The sequence below is a fragment of the Myotis davidii genome, unplaced genomic scaffold (assembly GCF_000327345.1).
Source record: "Myotis davidii unplaced genomic scaffold, ASM32734v1 scaffold1524, whole genome shotgun sequence".
In the NCBI taxonomy this organism is placed as follows: Eukaryota; Metazoa; Chordata; class Mammalia; order Chiroptera; family Vespertilionidae; genus Myotis; species Myotis davidii.
The window spans coordinates 19,115-46,251 of record NW_006295558.1 but is presented as its reverse complement, the minus strand read 5'-3'; the positions used below and the strand labels follow the sequence as shown (position 1 = coordinate 46,251).

At 36.9% G+C, this 27,137-nt stretch overlaps 1 protein-coding gene across 3 annotated transcripts in view; it reads left to right on the top strand.

The window, feature by feature from the left end:
• WDR72 (WD repeat domain 72) overlaps positions 1-26,201 on the top strand; it is a 182,279-nt gene extending 156,078 nt beyond the window's left edge. For 2 of the 3 annotated variants that reach the window (XM_015568064.1, XM_006770160.2), the window contains one exon: positions 18,875-21,637. In XM_015568064.1, the coding sequence (XP_015423550.1) occupies positions 18,875-19,200 (326 nt within the window). In that variant the 3' untranslated portion in view covers positions 19,201-21,637. Of the gene's footprint in view, positions 1-18,874; positions 21,638-24,618 lie in introns of those variants that run through there. The other variant, XM_015568065.1, reaches the window with a different exon arrangement.
• The last annotated feature ends 936 nt before the right edge of the window (positions 26,202-27,137 follow it).

The following is a 27,137-nucleotide window of genomic DNA, read 5'->3' as shown; positions in this document are numbered from 1 at the left end:
CATCAATCGGCTGCCTCCTGCACACCCTCCACCCGGGATTGAGTCTACAACCTGGGCATGTGCCCTGACCAGGAATCAAACCAGCAACTTTTCAGTGCACAAGAGGATGCCCAACCACCTGAGCTACACCTTCCAGGGCTATTGGTTTTTTGTTTGTGGTGTGTGTGTGTGTGTGTGTGTGTGTGTGTGTGTGTTTAATAACTTTTGGATCTCTATGTTTTTTCTGTTTTCTAACTCATTTTATGTATTTTTTTCTCTTAGTTTCTTTTGATTTACTTTATTGTTCTTTACCTTTTTGAGTTGGGTATTTAATTCATTTTCATTTTTATTAATTAGATTTTTAATCTTATAAAATGTTCTTTCCTAGCTGGATTAATTTCGCTGATTCTGTTATGTTAGACTTTCATTATTTTAATTTTGTAAAAGTTCTTCAGTTTTGTATTGAATTTCCATTTAAAGCCAAGAGTTACTCAGTATAGTATTTTGAAAGTTTTAAAATTTCTAGGTAAAAAAGATGATTTTGGTTTTTGATATTATTAATTTCTACTATTGCATTGTGATCAGATAATATTGTCTATGCTAATTCTCTGTCTTGGACTATTGGGGGTTTACTTTGGAGTTTAAGATATGGCCAATTTTCCTGAATGTTCTATGTGCACTTAAAAACAATGTGTTCTATTATTGGCATTCAGAGTTTGATTATTAGATCTACGTTCTTGATTTAGTTGTGTGAGTTTTCTATGTACATGTCAATATTTTGTTTCCATAAACTATCTCAGGTTGAGAAAGATGTGTTAAAGTTATCTATTATTAATTTTTCTTCCTGTACTTCCAAGTATCTTTTTAATTAAATGACTGTATTATATTAATGTGACTTATATCAGTAGCTGAAATAACTTCATTGTGAATTGTAGCCCTGAGCATCATAAAATGCCCTTCATTGTGTCCTTACTTAGTGCTTAATTAATGGAATGATTTCCATTCCACCATGTTCAAAAATATTGTGACCACTGTTTCTTATTTATTTATTTATTTATTTATATTCTGCCCATTCTTTTATTTTTAATATTTTATTATTATTTAATATTTTAATATTATTTTTAATATTTCTTAATCTCTGTTTTTAGTGGGTCTCTTCTATACAACATAGTGTTAGATTTTACTATTTTAGCTAATATGATCATTTTTCCTTCTAAGAGGTTACTAAAGTTTACGTTAACATTTATTGATAATGTTTCATACAAATATGTATATTAAAATGTATGTCTTCTTTCACTATATGGTCAGTTTCTCAAAATCCCTTTGCTCTGCCTTTTTTGGGGGGAAGAATGGGAGAATATTGGGAAAGTTTATTTTTGTTCTAATGCTTACCTTTAGGCTAATACCTTTATAAATACATATATTTGCCATTGCCGATTGGTTCTCAACTATGAGCAATATTGAAATAACTTCGCTAGTAACACATCAGCTCCCTCTCTCCCAGCATCTAATTTTAAATAATATTTAATCCCAGGTAATACTTGTAATCAGTGAGTTTATCTTGCTTTCTATGCAATCTCTGTATCCTTCTAATCCCTCCCAGTTTTTCCACAGTTCTGTCCCTGCATTGTCAGGGCAGGTAGTCATGTTTCTATGGACATCATTTAGACTTAGTCCTACAGGTAAATGTAAACAGGGGTGGGCAAAAGTAGGTGTATAGTTGTGAGTTGTGAAATACAGAATTTATTCTTGTATCATTACTAATTATTAATTATTATATTATTTATTTGTATTATGTAAACCTACTTTTACTCACCCCTGTATTTAATGCTTACTGCTTGTTCTTACACAAGTGTCTCTTTAAGTCTGCTGGTTGTCTAAAGCTCATTCTCTAGTAGGCTCTTAGGAAAGGTTTATTAAAATCATATTCCTTAAGTTATTGCATGCTCATATCAGCTTGCAGCCTTTATATCTAAAGGTTAATTTTGCTGAATAGGAAATCTTAGCTCAAATTTTTTCTTTTCCTGAATTTTTAAAGCACGTTACTCCTTCATTTTCTGTGGTAAACTGTTGTCATCAAAATCTTATGACAATCTGATTTTCTTTCCCTTATGAGTAACTTGACCCATTTCTTATTCTACTTTGAAACTGTTGAAATTTGTAATAGTGCTATAATCAGTAAGTTCATGTTAATGAGATTTCATGAAGTATGTGTTGTAAAAGACCAAAAGCAAAGCACTACTTAATGTCTAATGTACTTGCTAAGATGTTTCCAAACACCAACGCTCTGATACGGTGATTTCAGCTACTGTTACAAAGGTATCAACCATGTAGTGATTTGATCAAACTTTTTTGTCTCCTGTACATACAGGGGCAAGAGAAGCAGCAGAAAAAATCTGGTCAAAATAGATGAGTTTTTAGTTATGGCCAAAGGTGGATATAAGATAATCTTAACTTAGGATTTATGTTTATGAAACATAATATGGAGCTGAAATGAATAGGTTTTTCAACTTTGTGCTTAATTAAGGTGGGTGTAAGCATGCTTTTGATCTTGTTTAACTTGATGTTCAGGCAAAGGTTTTCTTATTATTTGATATGGTGCTCTCTATCCTAGAAACCAGAGAAGGGAAAGTCAGTGACAAGCCCCTCTGTCTGTGTTTAGTTTTGGAATCCATCCAATGACTACCCGCCATTAATGGTTTTGCCTTCGATGGGGCTGAGCTGGATTAGACTTTCCGTTTCGATACTAGCTCATAATACATGAATGGAAACCAGTAGAATGACTGGCAATCAAAGATCACGCGTAAGTGATGGTAAAAGATATGTACTTAGTTTGCTTGCATTATCAGAAACCAGCAGGTATTACTTCTTTCTATATTTAGCATATTACAAATGACCTGGTGCAGGATTTTATCAAATGGATACAAACCCACATGCCTCCTTAAACTATTTTTTAATAAACCACTACCATTCTCTTCTAGATTTCTTCAATTTAAAGTGAAATTCAAAATTACATAACTATTTGAATTTTTTGTTCTTAGGTCAGAGAAATTTTAAATTCAATAAAAACAAAGTGCCTTAATCTGAAGGCTGGACATTTTGCCATTTACACGCATTTCTAGGCAAAGTCATATAAATAAAAGTAATAATACTTTTATGTAATCTTCACCTGAGGATATTTTTCCATTGATTTTTAGAGAAAGTGGACGAGAGAGGGAAAGTCAGAGAGAAATATCAACATGACACATATGGTTGCCTCCTGCACACACCCCTACTAAGGCCAGGGTGTGGAAGGAGCCTGCAACCAAGGTAAGTGTCCCTGGTCAGAATCGAACTCAGGATCCTTCGGTCTGCAGTCCAACACTCTATCCACTGAGCCAAACCTGCTAGGGCTAAATAAAAGTAATAATATTAAATTTATTCAGGCCTTCTGATTCTAGCCACTGGTCTAAGCACTTTTTGTGTTTTAAATCATTTAATTGTACAACAATTCTATGCATCTGGTAGAATTATTACTATCAATCATTATTACTATTATTATTATATTGATATGAAAATGGAGACAAAAAAAATAACAACCTGAATAAAACTACCCTGTTTATGGATGAGACAGGATTTTATTTGAATTTTCTCTTCAATAGGGATAAATTTCCATAACAATAAGCTATTTGCCTTCAAGTTATGAAAGCTGTCTCCACTCCCCACCACCCCCAGCCCTAAAAATGAATAGTGATCTTAAACCGCATTTGTTGAAGGAAATACAAGAAACTAGCCAATTACAAAAGAAAGGCAATGTATGTAATTCAACATCTAATCATACTATATCTTTCAATTAAATCATCACTCTTAGAAGCAGAAGCCTTGTATTGCCAAGTACAATCCTTGCCAAATACCCAGACACAATCATGGGCTTTAAGGATTACAAGTCACATAATAAAGGATAATGACCTAAAATTAAGCACACCGATATAGAAAGCAGGGACTGCCACGCTCTGTATAAATCAGCAATCTATGAGATTTAATGTGAGATTAAGGCGCTGTCTAACCTGCAATTATGCTGTTTTGCATTAAGAAAAAATGTGATGATTGTGCTCAGTAAAATTCTTCCTCCTATTTACCCCTGTTTAATTGGATTTGGGGCTGCTTAAACATCTTTGAGTTGGAGCTTATACGAAGGTGATCCCAGCTGTTTTTCAAAGCTTATGGCAGCAGGCAGACAACACGATCATGTCAAGGCTCATGCAAAAGCCTTAATCCTACTTTTTTCCATCAACCAGCTATGGCAGCCCAGTGTTTAACCTTCTAAATACTAAATGTGCTTTGCTACTGCTTTGGTAGATTTGCCACTAAATGGTTATTGTTTAATTCTGTTTGCTTCCCTGCCATTAGATCTTTTCAATTCCTTCTGACGCTGGATACTGACCATGTGACCATTAGCATTCCCAGTATTTTACACCTTAATTTAAAAACAGTGAGTGGTTCCCCACACTTCTAAACTGTCAAATAAAGAATAGTGACTTGGTTGTGCACTCATCCACCCATTTATTCATTTGGCACCAATATGGAGTCCTTTTGTATGTTTCCCAAGCCCGATGGTAGACATGGGAGAGCAGGCATCAAGGTGGTAATCACCTAGCCCCACAATCATGGCATCTTCGCCAGCTCCTTGGACCTCACTGATGAAAGTAAATAAAATAATTGGGAGTTCACTTTTACTTATTTTTTCTAGCTACATTTGCCTAGTCCAATTATCCAGCATGTTGACCTTAGAACTATCAGCTGCAGTTTTACCGAGATCAGCAATATCACTGAATTTTCCCTACAGCTGCACATGCTACTGGGAGGGTGGTGCACTTTCTCATTTCCTTTGGAGGGGGAGCAGTGAAGGAAAATGGGAGTGGCTCTCTGATTTGTCCCAAAGGCAGTGAGCAGTCCACACAAAAGCAGACAGTTAATGCTCAGCTGCTCAGACCAGTCAAGCAAGCTACCAAGTCCCAGCTGTGCCTCTGGATGTTTCCTGATTGCACCTACTCCTCAATCTGTGAACTGTTTTCTGGACTCAGATTCATCAAGCACCGCTGCTTTAAAAACGCATGCAGGCAGGCATCCTAGGATATGCCATTATAAGCTGCTGCCAGGGGATCTTCTAGGAGATAAATGGAATCTGTGTGAAGTAAATTAGTGTGAACCAGTTAATCTGAGTGTCAGCCTTGAGCCACTTCCGCGGATAACTAGCTGGCTGACTGGCGGCCTGGGCCTTCTGCCACGTGTGAGCTGGAATCTCTGAGATTCTATTCCACAGAATGGGGACAAGTGTCGGGGCTGCTTATTCTTGGCGGAAGGCCGATTTGACCTGTGTTTTAGATTTGTCAGTGAAATGGAAAGCATTTTTGTTTACCTCCCTCCTCTGACTGTATTGAATGGCTCGAAGTTGGACTTCTTTCCTGGGAAAAATAGAGGAGAAATGCCCTGGGAAGAACGGCTTCCCCCCAGCTCAAGCTGCCATTTTGTGTACTCCAACTGTGCTGTGTTGGGCTGAGCCTCCTAAGACCTGTGGGATTTTAAAACAAAATAATTACCATCATTAGTCAAAACAAGTTCCATCCAAATCTCTCTCATTTTTTGTTTGTTTGTTTTTAAGGAATACATCTGTATGATCTTTCATTCATGACTAGATGGAGGTTCTATGCAAAGCCTATGATCGTGGTTCCGTTTAGATGCCCAGCATGGAAAATCAAATTTTGGCTATTGGAGGACATTGGGAAAGCCCCTCAATAGCAATAGAATGAGAGAACCTTTTAAAATCATGTAACTGATCCCTAGAAAGAATGCAGGAACAAAAAAAGCATATGAACCACTAGATCCATAAGAATTATTATTTAATATTATTAAATGGTAAGTGTAAATGGTTCTATTAAATAAAAATCATGTTTCTATAATTCAATATTTCTTTAGAGAACATAATCTATTCTTACATTAAGACCACAAGAATTCATTTTATCTAGTTAAATTAGAACAAATTTATCATTATTTCTTTTTTCCTTTATTACATTAATAAAGCATTTTTTATCACCAGTGAGATGGTTAGGCATAGAATAAAAATATATAAAATAGAATAAATGTAAGCCTCATATTTGGGGAAAATGTATAAGAGCATTTTCACCTCCATCTCCATGGAAGCATTTTGCCTTTCATAAAAAGGAAAAAAAATCTATCTTAGAATAAGAACTTGGGAAAAACAAAAATTGTTTATTCAACAAATAAGTGTGCTTTTTTTTTCTGGCCCCCTCTCCCAGACTCCTGTGTCTGTAAGGTAGCTTTTGCGTACTTTATGTGAAGGTACAGCCATTACCAGGTCCATGGAGACACATTTTATATATAAGATACATTTCAGTGTATAGTAAGTCTATGGATGCTAGATGGCATGAATCATAGCAAAGATCAAATCAAAAGCTTTAAAAATTGAGTGACCCTTTCCTTGAACTAATGAAACAAAAATGGGATGTCCTGTGAGAACAAAATTTGTTTTATGCCTGTACATTGAGTTCAGAGAAATGAAATCCCTAGGGTAAATTTAACTTTATGATTTATGAGGGAAAAGAAAAGAGAGTGAAAATCAGTGAATTTTCTCTTCTGTTGTAAGGCACAGGTATAGTATTTTACAATGTAGGACTCTTAGACTACAAAATTCTTTGCAGGGAGGGAAAGTAGTGTTATAATGATGCTTTGACCTAGCTACAAATCTTGCTCAACATGGTTCACAATGTCTACATAATCTCATTCAATACAGAGAAAGACTTCCATAGCAATTGCTGTCCTTACCATACGGAAGCTGTCCTCTGAGCATGAGACTCAGCATGTTTGTTTGCGTACCGTCTATGAATTTCCAGCTATCTGAGACAAGCTACGGATGACAGAAATTGACACATTGGGTCACGCCTGATTCTTCCAGTTCAGTCTTTTGATTGTAGCACTAAAGGTTTGATTGTAATGAAGTAAAGTTGTCCTCACAACATCAGCTTCAAAATTTCAAGATGTGCCTGAAATATCTTTCTTCTTTATCAATGTAGCTCAATGAGAAAGAAATCAGACACAATAATCAAAGAATGGGATAAGAATAATAACGCAGGCCAAATAAACTGCTAAGAAACACAGAATAGAGAAGAAAAAATAAAGTTAACTTGTAGGTTGATGAAAACTTTAGGAAAAGGTAGTATTCGAGTTGAGTCTTGAATAAGGAGGAGTATTTTGGCAAGCAAAGATTTGGAGATTGGGGTGAGAGAGGGTATATCAAGCTGGTGATCCTCACAAAAGCACCAATGTGGAATATAAATAGCATACCTAGGGGACAATGAGCAATCCCATCCAGCTACAGGATATGATATCAGAATTTAAAAGGGGGAGGGGGATAAGAGTAGCATCCAGCGAGAAACCTCTAGATATGAGTTGAGAGTATATTATAAAAGGCCCTCAATTCCATGGCTCCAGAATCTCTCATTGCTGACAATAGAAGTGATTGTAGGTTTTTCTAAATAGAAGCACTTGTGATTAAACCTTGGTTTTAGGGATATGACTTGTCTGTTTAAAGAATTACTGGAGAGAAAGATATGTCTTATGAGGCTATTCAAATAGAGGAGTGACTCTGATAATGGAAAACAGGGTGAGAGGAATTGGAGGAACTAAAGGTTAGAGAATGGCAGTCATAGCATAGGTATATATAACTTCTTGGCAATTTTATAAATATCAGTTACATTCTTCTTTGTAATGGAGTCTTGGTCTTCCTAATTTCTTCCAGAGATATTCTGGCACTATATTAAATCTCCTCCCAACCCCTACTTCCTCCCAGACCTGTAATTGGCCTTAAATTCCATTGTATCCTGTATTGGTTACCATCACTGGAGACACACACAGGATTCCGGGTGTGGAGGCATCCTAGGCTCACTTGTTGGTTTTCTTGTGGTTGGTTTTTGTGTTGATCATCCCCTTCCTAAAGTGCCAGCCTTCTCTTAACCATTTGCCTACATTTTTACATTGGCTAATGTCCTTGAGTCATAGCAAATGGTAGCTAAGAGACATGTTCTTATTACATATACTTTGGATCATGTTTTCTTTTAATGTTTCCTAAGATCTGCTGTGTATACTGAAATGTGTATATAGCATGTATTCTCACTGATTTGGATTTAGAAATTCCTTCTGTAGTTAAGCTCATCAGTCTAACATTTCACAGTTCAGGAACCCTTCATGTCCTCATAAATCCTGGAGATTTCACCATGTATTCTTGCAAAAGATGTGTGAAAATTTATTAAGAGGCATGTTTTACACTAATATAAGAGACTATTTTATTCTGTCTTATCTGAAAATATTGGCCCTGGCCAGGTGGCTCAGTTGGTTGGAGCGTCATCCTGTACACCAGGAGGCTGCAGGACACATAAGGAGGCAACCAATTGATGTTTCTCTCTCACATCGATGTTTTTCTCTCTCCCTTCCATTCTCTTTCTAAAATAAATAAACATACCCTCAGGAAAGGATTACAAACATAAATAGTAAAAATATCTGTCTCTTAGTTTTTGTTTTCTATTCCTTATTTCTCTATGATTCTCTTTTGTATTGAACCTAGTTTTGTGAAAGTCTCGTTATAGTTGCTCATTTCCCTTTATTCATATCATAATTGTTCTTTAAAAGTTTGCTTTCTTTAAGTGTGTTTCTTTTATCCTTTATTTATAGATGCACTGGTTTATCTAGTATCCACATGAGACTCTACTACTTATCAAGGTCATTTCTATATTTTGGGAAACCATCTCTTTTTAAAATTTACTTATTGTTGACACCATTACAGATGTCTGTCACTTCCCCCCACACACACACCCCACACCCACTTCACATCTCTTAGAGATATTAGTACAATTACTGACGATAATACAGTGACACAGCATAAGGATTTGAGAAGGCATCTTTTAATTATTTATCCCCCAGAAAAATTAGTATTTTGAAATGAATGGCTGCACTTTGTATGTGTGACCATAAGAAGCAATCAATTCCAACAGACACCTATGCTTTCTGTGTTGGGCACCAGTGCATGTGTTGGATGAGGTGTGCAAGAGAGTGATGCTTGCTGCAGAGTACATTATAATACAGTGGTAAGTCACAGTATTAGCATCCAAACATGTCTTCCATTCCATTTCAGCAAGTTCTCAAGTATGCTAACATACCCTTTTGATGTTATTCAAATAAAAATAAATCAATTCAGAGTAATGATACACAATATGGTAACTTAGACCTATTCTTCTTTGCATCCTTCTAAATGTTGACAAAGAACTAGAAGATGAAGGTATAGTCTAGAGTAGACTCTAGATAATTTGATTTTCTTATTTTCCATTTTCTATCTAGGAGATAAAAGTGCTCGAATACTGGACTAACCATCTGAGACAAAGGTTTTCCCTTGAGGTAGAGACAGCTATCCGCTGGGAATCTGAGACTACCCGCCAACCATTCTCCCCACGCTGATGAGCTGATGATGTCATCTTAGGTTCAGCCTCTGGATAAGTTGCTGCTCTTAAGAATTCCAACGGTAGTGCCATATGACAGTTTCTTCTCCCTCCAATTCAAGAGGAAAACGTTTGGTATTTTTTTCTTATGGAAAACCGTAAACTTTGCTGTGGTTTAAATTGCCCTATGCTGTGAATCCTTATCTTAAGTTTCTACATAAATCATCTTTATCTCTAATCTCAATGCTAGCTTGATGCTCTTTTGATTGAAGGATCTCTTTTGTTTTCCCGACTTTCTTCTAAATTTTTAAATGCAAGCTGGGAAGTTTGCTATAAATTCTTCTTAGGATTCTCCCTTTACTTACCATTCTTCAATTTGTCAATACGTGGGGATCCACTTGTTTTCTTCTTTGGAATACGTTCCTGCTCTCAACTTCTTGGACTTCTGAACAGTAATGCATTTCTGTATTTACCATAGGATTTGGCCCTTATGAGAAAAGTCAAATGACTTTTGCAGAAAACCTCAACTACGTGAAGAGTGTGGGAGTTAATTTCCATGCATTCTTAGAACTCATTCATCACCTATACTTCCTTATAGTAATGAAGAAGTCCTTTCAGATAAGATGTTCTTGTGTCCCTTTGTCTCGAATAATTCTCTCTATGGCTTAAATGAGAAAGCATTTAAGCTTACTGATTTGACCAGTTTATTTCTTACACCTAGAAATTCTCTACCAAATTATAGCTAAGTAGAAAAATGATGTTAAGTAATGTTTTCCTGAGTTATTTCCACTCTGAATTTACTCAGAATAAAATAAAGGACTAATGTAGAAAATGCTCAGGGACTAAAGTAGTGGAAATTATTTTGATTTGATGTTTAAAAGGTGGGGGGTGCTCTTCCACTGATCACCTCTCCTTAGAGCACCGCTTGCCGTGAAATGGTACTCTAAAGGGCACATTCAGAAATTCAAGCAATTCCCTTCTAGGGGGACGGGGGGAGAGGAAATGCAGCAGAAAGAGGAGAAATAATTGCATCATTCCCTGTTATTCACCCTTCCTACTTCTCAACTTACATGTTTCCAATGTCATACTCTCTCTATCCTCCACACAATATGTCTCAATAGTCTGTTTCAGTTGGAGAGTTTAAATAACTTGATTAGAGTTGGTTTTAATGCTAGTCTTAACTTAGACAAATGACATCATGGGTTCTGACCTTGCACATAAACTAGAGGCCTGGTGCATGACATTTGTGTACTGGGGGGTGGTTCCCTCAGCCTGGCCTGTGCCCTCTCGCAGTCCAGGACCCCTCGGGGGATGTCCACCTGCCCAGGGGGAGCGGGCCTAAGCTGGCAGGTGTACATCCCCTGAGGGGTCCTTAGCACTGCTGTGGAGGTGAGAGAGGCTCCCACCACTGCTGCTGTGCTCGCCACTCATGAGCCTGACTTCTGGCTGAACTGGGGAGCACACTGACCATCAGGGGGCAGCTCTTTCATTGAGCATCTGCCCCCTGGTGGTCAGTGTGTGTCATAGATACCGGTCGTTCCACCTTTAGGTCAATTTGCATTATTAGGGTTTATTGTAGAGGATAGAATGGAAAGAGTTCCACTGATTCTCCTTTAAGAGATTTGACTGAGGAAAATACAATCCCACAGGAGCACCATTCCTCTCCATGAACCTGTCCATTTACTCGACAAACAATAATTGAGAACTTTTAAAAAATATATATACTTTTATTGATTTCAGAGAGGAAGGGAGAGAGAGAGATAGAAACATCAATGATGAGAGAGAATCATGGCTGCTGTATGCATGCTCCCCACTGGGGATTGAGCCCACAACCCAGGCATATGCCCTTTGCCAGAATCGAACCTGGGACCCTTCAGTCCACAGGCCTATGCACTATCCACTAAGCCAAGCCAGCTAGAGCAATTAAGAACTTCTTCATGCCTGGAGCTCTGAAGACAGGATAGACCCAGACTTCAAATGACTTTAGTGCACACACAGCCTAACCTAACCCAGACCACCTCACATCCAGGCCAAAGCAAGCTTGTTCATGGCAATTGTGTTTCTTGTAATTATTACATAGACCCAATTAATTTAGTTTAGGATGATTTATCTTGTACTGAAGGACATATTTGCCTAATTGATGGATGAAGAGAGGGGTTGTTTAAAGGAATTAATTGCATAAACATGATTCTAACAAAAGTAAGATTTGGTTTTAAAGATTTTTTTGCACCATCGGCAAACATCTAGTGGATGCTTTTCTATGCTAAAGATTCACTTTGTTTGTTCTCAGGAATAGTAGCCTCAGTCCTTTCTTGGTCATCTTTTCATAGGGCTGCCTCACACTGGCATTGCAACTACCCAAGTATCCCTCTGATATCTTCTGTCCCTCAGTGAGATTGGACACTGCCACTTGTAATAAAGTAACAATCTCACTTAATTCAGAAAGTGCCTCAGAAGTTCTCATTATTTACTACAAGGGTAGGGTAGTAGCCATTTATGCTCCTAGTATCCTGTTCAGTGATATATTGAATGGTTGGTTGGTGTTGGATTCTGAGCTCACAGAATATATGTCTCAGGGCCAGAAAATGTCAAGGAGGTTGCGCTGTCCAACTGTCTCATTTTATTAGTGAAACTAGAGGCCTGGTGCATGAAATTCATGCATGGGGGAAGCGGGGGGTGTCCCTGAGCTTGGCCTGCACCCTCTCCAACTCTCCAATCCGGACATCCCTCTTGCAATCCTGGTCTGCTGGCTCCTAACCACTCACCTGCCTGCCTGCCTGATCGCCCCTAACCACTCACCTGCCTGCCTGCCTGATCACCCCTAACCACTCTGCCTGCCTGCCTGATCACCCCTAACCCCTCTGCCTGGCTGCCTGATTGCCCCTAAGCCCTCTGCCTGCTGGCCTGATCACCCCTAACTGCCCTCCCCTGCTGGCCTGATTGCCCCCAACCACCTCTGCCTTGACCCCCATCACTGTGGCTTTGTCCTGAAGGAGGACCGGACAACCGGAAGATGTCCAGTCTATCCAGTCTAATTAGCATATTACCCTTTTATTAGTATAGATTCCAGGAAAGTGAAATGACATGTTCAAGGTCATACTGTTATGAGTACAGGTGGAATTAAAAAAAATAAATATTCTGGGTCCTGTTACTTGAGCTTTCTTCCAATAAAACCAAACACTTCCCCACACAGGCATACACCCAGGAACTCAGAAGTTCCTCTTTATAGTAAAATTATTGATACTCATTTGTGTTTAAATTAATACATATATTTAGGTGCTAAACAATGAGGAATTATATTTTCCATTCAGAAATAAGGCAGACAGGATCTCCTTCATTTTGTAGACTATTGAAATTAATAATAGATTTGGGGGGATGTTTGGATATGTTTGAACTATAACCTAGGCCTGGCCTTAAGATTCCTCCCTTAAATTACAAGTGAAATTAATCATTGCTTTTTAAATTCTTAGGACTCCTTGTTAGTAGTTTCACTCAGCTATTTCATAAGTACCCGAGTGTCTGCCTTAGGCTAGGGATGCACTTGCTTGTTTATCGGCCTTACCAAAGCAGTCCATTGTTCAAACACCCTGGATAATGGAGGAAATTTCTGTACCTGAGAGGCATAAGCTATGTTTTAAAAGATTTAGTAAATAATTAATGCCTCTTTCTCATTCACATTTATCTTCTCCTAAATTATTTGGGTGATCTAGCCATTCATCTCACCTATAGACATTGGCAATAGACAGATATTTTTTTTCCCTCAGACTATATATAATCAATAATTTGATCCAGTCCCAAATTATTTAAATACAATAATTTCAATTCTTTACACCTAGTAAGGATACCAAAATAGTAGTTATTCTTCACAGTATTTTGGAAAGTTTATTTCTTTACCAATTAAAAAAACTGTCATCCTTAAAGCAATTTATACTAGAAAATGTCATCCAGAAAATATTCCATATATTATAATTGCAGGAAGATAGCAAAAGCTTACAAGTCTAATGTTAATTCATCTTGCTGAACTTGTTCATAAAATAATTATTAGTTATAAAGAAGCCTTAGATATTTTATTAATTCTAGGGATCTCTATATGATTTTTCCTGTTTCTAATCTATGCTGAAGACTGAAAGTAACCTGATGTAGCTACTGCTATTCAAATAGAATCAAGAGATCCTATCACTTTATTATCTCAGTATAGATATTTTTTAAGTAGGGGTAATACGTATACAGCTCTTTAGCTAGATTTGTTTTCCTGATAAGACATCTGTCCAGACAGAACTATTCTGTAAAATAAAGTCAATAAGGGGTCCATTCAAATGACATCTCCTTTGTTTATAAATTTGTATTATCACTTAAAAAGTATTTTTACTGTTTATACCTCCATCTAACTTAAAATTTTTGTGATCTGTGAGTATGGCATTAGTATTAACTTCTACTTGAACTTAATGTAATTTTTTTCTTTTTCTTGTAAGCCTCTGGAAAGATTTTTTTTTTTAGTTGATTTCATATTGACTCCTTAAGATTAGGAAGAGACCTAAATTATCAACCAAGGAAGTGATCCTCTTGGCCACCATATTGAGCTAGTAGACTTGAACTCAGGACTTTGATTTCTTTCTTTCCCCTGCTCATCCACAAATCTTAGCAGTCTTTTAGTCTTTCTTACCTCTGAAAACTCTACATTATTTTTAAAGTGTGATTAAGATTTTTGTCTTGAGTTTTATCTGCTACTACAGTGATACAGTGATTTATTCTGTTTAGTTGACCAATATTTCAAACTGTTATATGTTTTTATTAATGATTTTCCTATCAGTATCTACAATACTTCCAAAAAGTCCATACATGTGATGAATGGGATCTATTTTTAAATCATATATAAGTCATTGTATTGAAAACATTATTTGGACTGCAGATTTTATTCACACTGTAAATGATATGGATTTTTAACAAGGGCTCTACATATACTACATACTGGCCGGGCTTGGGAAGACAAGTTGCTATTTGTGAAGGAGACGGAGATTTTTGTCAGTGCTCATCCTCTTGTGGGGGTGAGGGCATATTTCTTGGAGTTGTTTGCTGCCTAGGCCTAGCCACCTTTACAAGTTAATACCATCTATTTGCAAATGAGTTGAAAAGGAAAGGGAATTTTTAGGGGTTAACCAAAATCAAAATAGAGACCAGAGAGAAGTGAAGGAACATAAATACTGTTGACCCTGTCATCACATTTTTATAGTAAATTGTTCTATAGAGCCTTTGTTATGCAATCTTCTGGGTTTCCATATATATATATGTTCCCATTGATTTTTAAAGACAGTGGAAGGGAGAAAAGAGAGGGAGAGAGAAAGAGAAAAAGAGAGAGAGGGACGGAACCCAGGTACATACCATTGAATGGGAATGGAACCTTCAACCCTTAGGTCCACAGGCAGAAGCTCTAGCCTTTGAGCAAACTGACCAGAGTTTGTTATGTATTCTTCAATTTGGTTTAATAATTACTGATTTCAGCCCAGTCAGTATGGCTCAGTTGGGAGCATAATCCCATGCCCCAAGAGGTCACCAGTTCAAATCCTGGGGCACATGCCCAGGTTGCTGATTGGTACTCAAGCTCGATCCCCAGTAGGGGGCCTGCAGGAGGCAGTTGATCAATGTTTCTATCTCACCCTCTCCCTCTCCCTTCCTCTAAAATCAACTTTAAAATTGACTGACCTGATATTGTCTACAGTTGAACCATTTATTTGTTTAGGATCTAGAATTATACTCATTAAACACACACCCTAATCAAACACATCCATACAAAGTGCATGGACTTCTCCCTCTCCATAGCTACCAAAGATATCACAAAGATATTTAGAACACTGGCCTTTTAGTTGTCAATATCTTGAGGTATGTGATGAGTAAATGGAAGAGCCTTACATCTTTAGTAGTAGAACTGTCAAGAAGAGTTCATTTTTTTGACCCTTGCCTCCCAAATGCAGACTATTTCAGAATCCATTACAGAGGAAATAAACAGTTGATTTTAAGTTAAGGATGAGCCTAGCAACCATTTGAACTATATTGATGTCAAAAGTATCTCTTTGCCAAGCACTAAAATGCATCTTCAAAAACTACTGAAAATATCCAAGAACTTTAGTGATGAGCTACAAATGGACTTTGGTATTGATAAATAAAAGTCAATATGTATAGTGAAAGGACAAGTTACTGTGATAAATGGGCCCACCATCAGTAAAGATCAAATTATTGACTATCTTGGGCTAGGAAAAACCTGTCTATAACTAACTTCTACAGGTGAGAAGAATTAGCCACAACAGCAGTTCAGAAAAAGCTCAAAGAATTCATTAAAAATACAAAAGTAGGCAGCAGCATTTTGTTAACAAATATATTTGTGGCACTAGGCTAATATGTTTCTTTGGTCATACCCAGCCAGGTACACAACTTTTTCTTTTGCCTGAATGAGCTCCCATTTGGCTAATCGTTTTTCCTATCAAGAAGATCTAATTCAAATTTTACTTTCAGACTACCCTCTTGCAGGGATAGTACCTCTCCATTCCTTGAAACCATATCACTCTTGAAATATTCTCTCTAATGCTCCTACTAGTTACTTTTCATTATACCTCAACTAGATCACAAGTTGTATGAGGGCACATAAAAAGTGCTTTCGTTTTTTTACCCCTCATATTGTCTAGCAAGGAGCTCTCTCCAGAATAAGCACTAAATCAATAGTTGTTGATTTCATCATTTTGGAAATGATTCATTAGAGAAGCCTTGGTCACACATCATGTCAGAGTTTAATGATGAAATATCACAGGAAACACCCAAAAGAACAATTGCAAAGATTAGTCTCTCAAAAAAAAAGTAGAATGGTGGTAATTAACCTTTCCAATACCTGTTGTTCCCCATTGACAGAGTATAGGTATTTCTTCTGCAGTAAAATTAATTGGAACCTCTATAAACTATCCAGTAAAAATGGCAAATCTCGTACCATCTCATATTTGAAGCTAAAGTGTAATGAAGCAAAATATCTGAAGAATTGCTTTCTCCATTCTCCATTCTCCTACCCCCCCCCCCACACACACACACACAAACCACACCCTTCAACATCAGTGGTGAAGAAAAAAATAGCTGCATGGCTCCCGCCCGTGAGTGTAATGAAGCTAAAAACTTTCGGGCTTTCTTGAGATGTCAGTTCATACTGGGCCACTTGATTGCCACTAAAAGTGTTTGCAGGTATTTAGTTTGCTGTTCTAATACCATGCTCTCTTCCTCTAGAAGAGAACAGAGTTTTATTGGCTGAATGAATGAATGAATGAATGAATAGGTGAACATTTTAAATTATGAAAGAACAGTGTATGAGGTGATAAGGGCTATGCATTTGCCCAAATAAACACAGGTTCTACCTCATTAGCTGTTCGTAATAGATTTCCTTATATGATTAATTCCCTATTATAAATACTAATATCAGTATTTCAGAAAATTAGCAAGATACACAGAGATAAAAATTATTAAAACAGGCCAAGAAATCTTGACCAATGTCATATTGTTCTGCTATTTTGATGCATTTAATTATCCCACTGAAACAGTTCACAAAAACCTTTGGATTCAAAAATAATCTGTAAGTATGATCTAAATTGGGGGAAATTAAAGGCAGCTACACCAATAACGACTTAGGCCATGTGTGTCGTGTTGCTCCTTTCAAGTCACAGACTAACCCAGACCACCATTTTTCAAATAAGCATCCTTCATACCAAGTGGGCCTGAACAAGAGACAGTTGACAGTAGTTTAAAGCACATATACTCTCTGATCAGGAGGACAGCTAGCAGGGTACCTCTGCTTCATTCATTCATTTTGCAAATCCTTCAAGAATACCTTCTATGGCCCATGATCTACAGAGGTGAATAAAACAGGCTACCTACTTCCTTTCTTTTTTTTTTCAAAAAATTCAAATGTACAACATGAAAAGGTTTTATTCATTTAAAATCAGAATCTCATATATTTTCCTCATAATTTGTTCTCAAACAAAAGGTTTTAGAGATGCAGTGAATCCAAACTCTGCTGGCACTTGCACAGGACAGAGTACTGTCCGTTCTGAGGGGTGCTGAAACGGGGGGACCGGACTCTGTGGATCAGAAGTATGTTACTAGTCTCCTTTAAAGTGTGCATATGTGAGCCTCAGGCTGCGATCGCCAACACAAGGCACACACCACACGAAAACAAACAAGAGAGTACTAAAGCTGCTTTGGGCCTGGCCATTCCGCTGGGCCCCTCATGGGGTGTGTGAAGTAGCCTGGCCTCAGCCTCTGCCCTGCTCTCATCTCCTAACGGAGGTTTGGGAACAGTGTCCCCTGTGCCAACAAACGTGTTATTTCATGTGTGAGTTATATATATATATTTTCTTTATTGCATTTATTGCTTATAAATGTCTCGTGTGTTATCAAGACCTGAGGAAGCAGTGGTCGTGCTTGCCGCAGCCATTTGTAAGAGATAAAATTCCAATGTCGTAAAAAATATACATATTTATGTTGTTTGACTTCAGAGAAGTGTGACAATTTCTATTATTGTAGGCTTGCTTTGTTTCATTATTCACTGGGTTTTCCTCGTGAAGACATGTCCACTTTTTCTGAGATATGATTCAGAGAACAAATGTAATATGGAAATATGTTTCTTATGGAGATCATTTAGACCAAGTATTACAACCTGTGGGAAAATGTGGAAACTTGAGTCTATGTTTTCTCTAATGAAACCAGTGGTTGTAATGTGCTTATAGGAAATTTTAGGTTCCTGTGATAGCTTCTGTTTCTGTTCATAATTCCTACGCAGAAAATAATGTCTCATGACAAGTTTCCTGCAGACCTCCCATGGAGAATACCAGCCCTCTTCATTATCATGTGCAGTGTATTCATTCTATATTTTAAATATTATTTTATAGGGATTTTTTAAAGATAATTGGTACCGTAGTTTTTAATTTTATGGAGAACGACAATGTATGAAACATGTTCATCAGCGGTGATTTGTGCGACAAAAGGAACCATTCCACCAGCGAAGCACTGGTCTTTCTAATTGACTAGCCTGATGTCCCTCTCTGTGTCCTATTGCCATTAATTGACTATATTGTTTTAGATTTATGCATTAAAAATACGATTTCTACTTCGAAGGGATCACTTTGTTACTTTGTAGCTTTTAAGCTGATGCCATGAACTTATTTTTCTTCTAAGATAAAGTCTCATCTATAGATTTTTCAACTAATTACATGTCTGCCAATACATACTTAGAGGATACATTTTATTTCAATTTATTGTTTGTGTTTACATCATTTGTCCCTGGAAATCACTGTGGAACTGAAAGGAAATGTTTTAATGGTGTTTATTACTACTTTTTCATCACTCTTTCTTTTCTCTCTCGCTCTCTCTCTTTCTAATAGCTTCAGCCAGTCTGGTCAAGCATGACAGCGACTCAAACTCGGCAAACTTCCAAGACACTGAGGACGTGCCTGACAGATGTGTCGTGAAAGAGTCTGAGAGTCCAGGTGAAAGCCATTTAAAAATAGTCAAGTATAAAATGATAAATTTGACACAGCTTTGGGGTCCTTGGAAGGGGGTGGGGAGACAGGACATTGTAATGCTGTTTTCTCTTAGCAGCTGCACTGTCAAATTAATGGTCACCTCCAGGGGTCACGGTGTGGAGCTGTTATCTTTTCCTCTTTCATCAAGAATTCAGTTGGAGGAAGTACAAAGGCTTTATGACTGAAAAGGAAGCTGACACTATTAGTTCATTATCATCAATTTTTGGCTAAACTGGTTAATAGAGGCAGAGATTGGAAACTGAAGAAATGGCAATATTTTAAATATTTCAAATAATAGGATCGAGTGGAAAGGGAGAATTAGGGACAAAAGAGACGCAAATTGTCATGATTACAATCTATTTACCTTTCTAAATACAAACAGGACTGTACCTGGCATGAGAGGATTTTAGCATAACAGTAATGGACTAAAGGATGTTGTCAACTGTTTAGAAAGAAAGAAAAAGAAAATAATAATCCTTCCCCATGCAATAAAATTTACCCAATGTCCAACTTACTTATGTTTGTATTTTCTTCGTAGAAAGAATAGACAGAAATGTATTGGAAAAATAAGACCAGAACACTGTAGCATAGATTTTTGTTTCCGTTTTTGTTATCTTTTGAAGCATGCCTAGTCTTAACAACTAATGAACTAAAAGGAGAAAAATCTCTGTGAAAGTTGAAGGGTATTCCTGGATCACTACAAAGCCATCAGGTGCTAAAAAAACAATACCTTATTATCATGAATGAAAGAGTTAACTATCTTCCTCCACTAACATTTTTCTTTCCTATTTTCTCTGGCTGCTGGGGACCCTCTCTCCTCTCCCATCTTTGTGTGCTGATCCATGTATCAGATTTTTGATTCATCCTCTCTCTGGCCTGTCAGCTTAGTTAAGAGATTTCCAAATCTTGTAGCCTTCGCTGACAGGGGGCAGCTGCAAACAGTCCCCTGATCCTTCCCCGAGGAGAGCTACTGAGATTTAATTTTCAGCGAAAGGTGCAGCCTGCAATCTATGTCAGGTCCCCTAAGTCATCTCGGAACCCCAATAGGCCCAGTGGCGATGGCATTGTATTTCAGTCCCTCCACTGCACGAAGATTCCTCAAAAGATGGACTGCTGCCCCGTGTCTGCTCTCAGCCGCACTTCTGCTCTCCCGCAAACGGAGAAATGGCATCTTTAGCAATGACAGAAATTTCTCATCAGTACAGTAAACCCGACCCCTGCCATATCTAAAAGACAAGTGTAGCTCTATCCTATTCTAAAGGGGAGAGGATAGGGGTAGCATTAAATTTCCAAAATAAAATTAATTTAAAATAAACTTTTTGTTTTGACTCAAATTTTTAAACTGTCTTAATAATTGGTTTTCTATCAACCATTGGTCAGGCAGTTAAATCCATGAGGCATATCTTTACCTAAGGGTTCACTGCTTTGGCAAGAATAGATTCACTTTATACCATTTCCAAAGTCGCATAAATTTCCATCCCTCTGTATGAAATTGTAGTGAGATTCAAATATAACCTAGTCAAATCTGATTGATATCAACAAAAGGAGGTATCAAAAAACAGAAAGATTAATTAGAAAATATGGGTGCTGGTAAAGAATCTTAACTTAAAAAGTGAGTATTGTCTATACATCGGACATCATTAAACTGGTAATAAAGAATGAATTACTCTGGCTTTTTCCTCTGTCCACTCCTGCATTTTAAGACGTCTTGCCTTATAGGCCTGGAAACCTCTGGAGAGTTCACTACTGGTCTCACTGCCTTCCACTGAGAATTTGTGGCTTGGTTGTCATGGAGACATCGTATTTCTCCAAGAATTTCTCATATTGATCCGTGGCCAGGCGTAAATGGCCAAGCAAGTGTGAGGAATAAAGGGGGCTGGGCAGTCCTATAAAATGACCAGGGCTTGTGGGTTGGAAATAAGCTCATTGCAAACACTTAGGTAAAAAGAAAGACGCAGTTTTGTTTTGTTTCAGGATTCCTTTCTGCACTTTGGGCCATTGTCTTCTTTCACTATGAACTGAAAGAAACTTGTTAGTCACTTGTCATGTCAGATCTTTGGCGCTTGTCCTGACACAGCTGTCAGCCTTCCAGCTCCGTGCAGTTCAGGGACACACAACAAAGAGGCAATGGCATGAATTATTTATTGCTCCTTGTGTGGATAAAATTCTGTGATAAGAAATTAAGACACTTCTGACAGAGGTGCTTGTTTAGTAAGAAAGATTTTGATGAAAGAGTGCTTTTTTTTGAAGTATGAGCATCGGAGAAGCAAAATTCTTAAAACTGAACATGAAGGAAGATATGTGAAATTGGTGGCATAGAGGGACTTTCTTGACCTGTGTAAATATGACTGTCTACTTCTCAATGTCCAAAAATTAACTTCAAACTATTAAGTCATTCAAATATAAGGACTCCAAAACTAGAAATATTACTTTAGTGACCTACTTAGCTCTATTTACCATGTAAGAGGGTGTTTAGCCACTTTTGTTAGAAGAAAAAGAAATTGGGGGGCTGTAAGTGATAAGCGTTGGTAAGGTGTCTTCAAACCAATGTGCTTCAGTAGCTAAGCTTATCATTGTATTCATATATTTATTATTCCTTGTATAAAAGGAAGTGAATTTAAATCATGAGTGCATCATTCCTACCATTTCACCTAGAATATATCAATAATTTAAAATTTCTTTTAACATTTTCATTTACATGCAAAATCCCCCAGTTACAAAATTGAATGTGGTCAGTCTTTAAGCTTTAATGGATAGTGACCTTATATAGTTTTATCTATGCAATTCTAAATGACTAACATATTTATTACATCATTTTTTAATGAATAGACCCATTTTTGGGACGGCATATAGAAAATGAAAACAAAAAAAATTCACTTTCCCATTCAAGCACAGTTGAAGAATATTCTCATATATTGTTCTTTTCACATAAAGTCTTTTCTTTGTAAATCCTCTAAACATTTCACTTTAGTTCTTCTAGCTTCATATTGCTATTACCAACTCATTTGCACATGCAGAGTGCAAAGGGGCACTGAAGATAGAAAAACTAAAATAGCTTTTTTAAAAGGTGAAGTCAAAGTTTTTGTTTTGTTTTTAAATATATTTTATTGATTTTTTTACAGAGAGGAAGGGAGAGAGATAGAGAGTCAGAAACATCGATGAGAGAGAAACATCGATCAGCCGCCTCCTGCACATCCCCAACCGGAGATGTGCCCGCAACCCAGGTACATGCCCTTGACCGGAATTGAACCTGGGACCTTTCAGTCTGCAGGCCGACGCTCTATCCACTGAGCCAAACCGGTTTCGGCGAAGTCGAAGTTTTTTAAACATTGATAGAATGTTTAAAATGTTACTACTAAAACCAAATTTTTAGAATTTATATAAGACAGTAAGATTGCCATTGTGAACTGACTATATTTGAATACAATGGGTTTTGAACTTCATCTGTAGAGTGTTACTTTTCCATGGACATCACTGCTCTCTGGCGCTGGGGAGAGTGGGATGACTGTTGGTAAATGGGCTGGAGTGTGATTGTAGGTCACGATTTAGAGGTGTGGTGCGGGGGTTGTTCAGCTGGTCTGCAGAGCACTCTACCTGATTCATCATGCCATTGTGATCTCTTGATTGGGTCAAGCTGTATAGCCAGGTGAGTGACTGCAGTCCATTAGGGTTGGCAAAGCAACTTTAGACCAGAGCATTCTTGTTATTCTGACTCTGCTAGTGAACCTGGAGGTCTTGTCTGATAGGTTAAGGTCTCCCTTCGCTGTGTCTTTCCTTTGGAATAATTCATTAGCAAAGAGTTTTGCCTCACAGGTGAATCCCAGATTGAAGTTTCTGCCTTAGAGTCTGTGAAGTCTACTTTCTCCTTCACTGGCGTTTATACATCCCTGAAACCTGTGGGAATAACTTGGATGTCTAGTAATAGAAGCATCGAGACCACATCGTGAACTTGCAGCTCCCTTTCTTTGAGATTTTAGGGCTGTTAGGCTTTCTTTGGCTCTTTAAGGCCTGGTTGCTTCTGAATCTGAAAGATGCCATCCCCAAAATAGTTCAGTTTAGTCCTTTGCTGGTTAACTTCTTGTTTTCTGTTTCATGCAGTGATTAAAGCTCGGTTCCCATTCTCTAGGATAAAAGTCTTCTTGCTGCTCATCTTTGCACTCATGATGATAAAAAATTTAGTGTGACATTCACAATGTTTATCTGAGTGTTAATGAGAGACCTTGAGCTTTTATCACCTTATTGGCTTGGAAAATGAAGAATTTTACTTCCTGGTGCACTTAGGGATAGTACGCATAAATATAGCTTCAGCTGAAAATAGTCGTGACAATAGAGAAAGTACCAAGAAAGCATTCAGACAAGCATTTTCACGTCATTCTGAAGTAATTTACAATCAGCATGCATTCTGCCGTTAATAGAACCTTTTAGTGATTTCTTATATAGCACATTTTATGTGTAGATTTATATACATCATTGTCAATCAATATAGCATTTGCATGAATCTGATGAACAAAACTAGATTTCTCATAGTTTCCAGGAGATACTACATTGTGAAGAGCTAAGGTGGATTTTTCTTTTCTTTTACTATTCTGGCTCATGAATCACCAGCAAAAATCAGGTAACAGAAAGTAGGACAGATTCAGGACTGGAGTGTTGGAGATGGCTGATGATGATGCATGAAGCAGAAAAAATGTGGAATGTGTGAGCAGCCCATCAATCATAGCCATCGAGAACACACTTCTTATGGTTGCTGCTAAAAGAAAAAATGTTCTAGAAGGAGTAAAAACAATTTCAGTGGTAAAAAACACTTAAACTCTTTCTAGTTGTGCTTAAAATATCAAAATTTTATTTATCCAAAGGGAAACATTTAAAGCATTACCTAATAACTTTTAAATAATGTAAAACTTCTTGGCAAATATATTATTTTATGTAGCATATATTATACAATATAGAATATGGTTGAACTAAACCAAATAATCAGGTTTTTGAGTTTTTGCCAGTAGGAGTGGGAGTTAGTATGTATGGTCACGTCACTGATATAAATGTGTTTAGAAGTAGTTAACTAAGGCACCGTGCTCCAATTAGTTTGATAATCAAAGTAATTGAAAACAAGTGATATATTTAAGACTGCAATAACAATCATCTAAGTAGTCCGAGAAATGTTTTCTTTTATTCTATAATTCAAATCATATTTCAACTAACATTTAAACATTTGACCCGAAAACTGCAATTGTGGGCTTTTCTAAAAGTAATTCAGCTCCTTGAAATTTAAGAAAAATTGCTAATTTCTAATCTGTTTCATCTTGTTGAAAACCTTCAGCTTTTTGGCAATGAAAAAACAACCTATATTAATAATGTGTGTAATTAAAATATACCTGGTTTATAAGATAACAATATTTTATTATACTAATATATTTAATATAGAGAAAAATGCAGAAATTATAGGTAATTCCTTTTTTTCCTTCCTTCCTTTCTTCTTATCTTCCTTTCTTTTCTCATTCCTTCTTTCCTTTCATCCTTCCCTCTCTTCCCCCCCTTCCACACCCTCTTCCTTCCTCCTTTCTTTATTTCATCATATAATGCAAGATAATCTGTTTTCTTTTTAGGTGAGCCAAGGCATCATTCATGGATAGCCAAGATGTGCTTCTGCAAGCTGTGCTAAATGAAATATCATCTATAGGAATTGCATTTGGACATATTAAGAGATCCAAAACATGCCATTTGTTTATCGTTGTATGTATGCTATGTTGTTATTGATCAAGACATTCGGTTGTAGTAGATTTGCTAATACTTTAACCAGAGTATATTGAAAGTGTAATTACTGATAGAAAATATCCAAATTTATCTAATTTTAGAAAACCATTGTCTAATTCATTCTATACTCCTATTTCTCGTTTTTATTTTAATATTTTCAACAAGGAATGTCAGCCCACAGACATAGATTTAAACACCATTTTAGACTTTCTTCCGTATTTTCAGTTCCTGAATTATATAATAAGCAACATTAAAACCACATTGCTTTTAAACAGTGTAACACACAATGCTTTTAAATTTAATGTTGCTCCAATGTATTTAATCAAAACTTTACCAAATTTGTTTGATTTGTTAGGCTAGGACATTTTGTTTTGGAAGAAGCTTTCATTCAGGTCCGTCACCCTGCAGTAAATCTAATCCCTGAGGGTGAAATGTTGCCAACAAATAGCCAGTTTCAGTTAGTCACCAATTAGCCCAAATAAGTGACACGGAGTATAATCGGGACCAAACTTGTGCAGTTAAGTTGGATTTCTAATAACATAGAAGCTAATGTCTCTAGCCAAAGGTTGGTCTTGTTGGCCATATAGATGTGCATTTGGGAAGGGGACATACTTACAGCACATCACAATTGATCCTTATGGAGTATAAACTCTTGCAAGTCTTTTTCCCAGAAAGAAGCTTGACTAGCAAGAATTCTTAAACTAAAATATGCAAAGCAATATAAATAGGAACAGACATAAAGCGCTCATCTATGAAGGCCCTTGGTGATCTGATCTATTTGCTGTATTGTGTATTATTCTCTTTTCAAAGAAGAATAAAAATAAATTTAAACCATTGCCAAATTTAGCATTTTTTTTAGGTCTAAGGAAACCAATACTGAAACCTTGATGAATATTTTATGATGTCCCTAGCCATAGGAAATTAGAACTGACATAATCCTGACATTACTAAGTGAGATTTTTAAGATTTTTGGCATCATCTTTAGATGCTAAAATTAATAATTCATATCACATGGCTAATTAAAATAGTTTATCAATATGAATTCTGGAGGCCAACACCAACAACTATCAAACATTTTAATTCCTAAAAATGTGACTTTATATAATACTCCCTAATATCCATGTGCAAGTTATTAATCAAATCTAGTCTGTTTAAAAATGATTTTTTTAAATATTGACTCACATTCAACATTTCAGTAATTTCTGTGGGAAGGAGAATTTACACTAGCAAGTTGTCAATTATTTGGATCAACCACGCGGCAACCCTAACCACAGCTAACAGCTCAGAAGTTAATTTCGTGTCTATCCTTTTTGATAGCCTCACCTTAGGTAACCAGGGGATGAATTGTATTCGTGAGCAAACGTGTTTGTATCCAGAGTCTTCCTTGTCATTGTAATAATTCATTAAAAATTATCTTGTGCTTTTTCTCTGACAATAATCTTGGTGATATTTATGATTATATATTTCCCTCCGAGGAATATCATATTTTCCAATTCGCAGGTAGAAATGCTGTTCTTCATTGCTGAGTTACACCCGGGCTATCCTAAAGAGGACAGAGTCTGGAAAGAACATAGGTTTCACTGCCACGTGTCCGGGCAGCGTGTCCCTGTGCTTCTCAGAGCCTCACTTCCCCGTCCCGTCCACGTAGGGAGCTCCTCGCAGGGTCTGTGCGAAGGCACTCCGCAGGATGGGCCGTGGGAGGCCAGCTGAACACTGTGAAGTCCTTCAAATAGAAGGTGAAATGTATAGCATTATCACGTACAACTACAGAGGTGGCCTTAGGCCTGAAACATTCTGTTGCTATTTTAGAAAATAAGTTAAGGCTACTTTGAACAAGTCACATTAGAAACATGATAAGAAAACACTTTGCTAAAAAGTACCATTCTACTGAGTTGGGGGTATTTGGGGGTAATTTTTATTTCCTTGTGCATTTTTCTCCAATGTTCTGCTCCTTTTTTAAACCTTTTATAATTACTCAAGTGAGTAATTACTCAAAAAATAATGTTTCTCTTCAATCTTTAGAGGGCACATTATAATAATTGAATTTTTAAAAACTGAGTTTTATGCCATGTGTTTAAAGTGAAGGCTCAGAATGCATTAATCCAATTGATTTTTAAAGCCTTATTTTTACAGAATGGACCATTCATGCAATTTTTATGTTGCAGACATTTTGATTATATGGTTATTTAAAAGCAGTGCTCTATACCCTTTGATTCTCCACAAAATGTTGTTTTACGTGTAAACTGCCCAAAGTTTTCTCTCATCACGTAAGGAAGTCATTGCTTGGTAAATGTGTACATAGTCAGCATTGTAAAATACTTTCAAAAGTAGCTGTAACCAAAAAATTGCAAAGTTAAAACTTCTTTGAGTA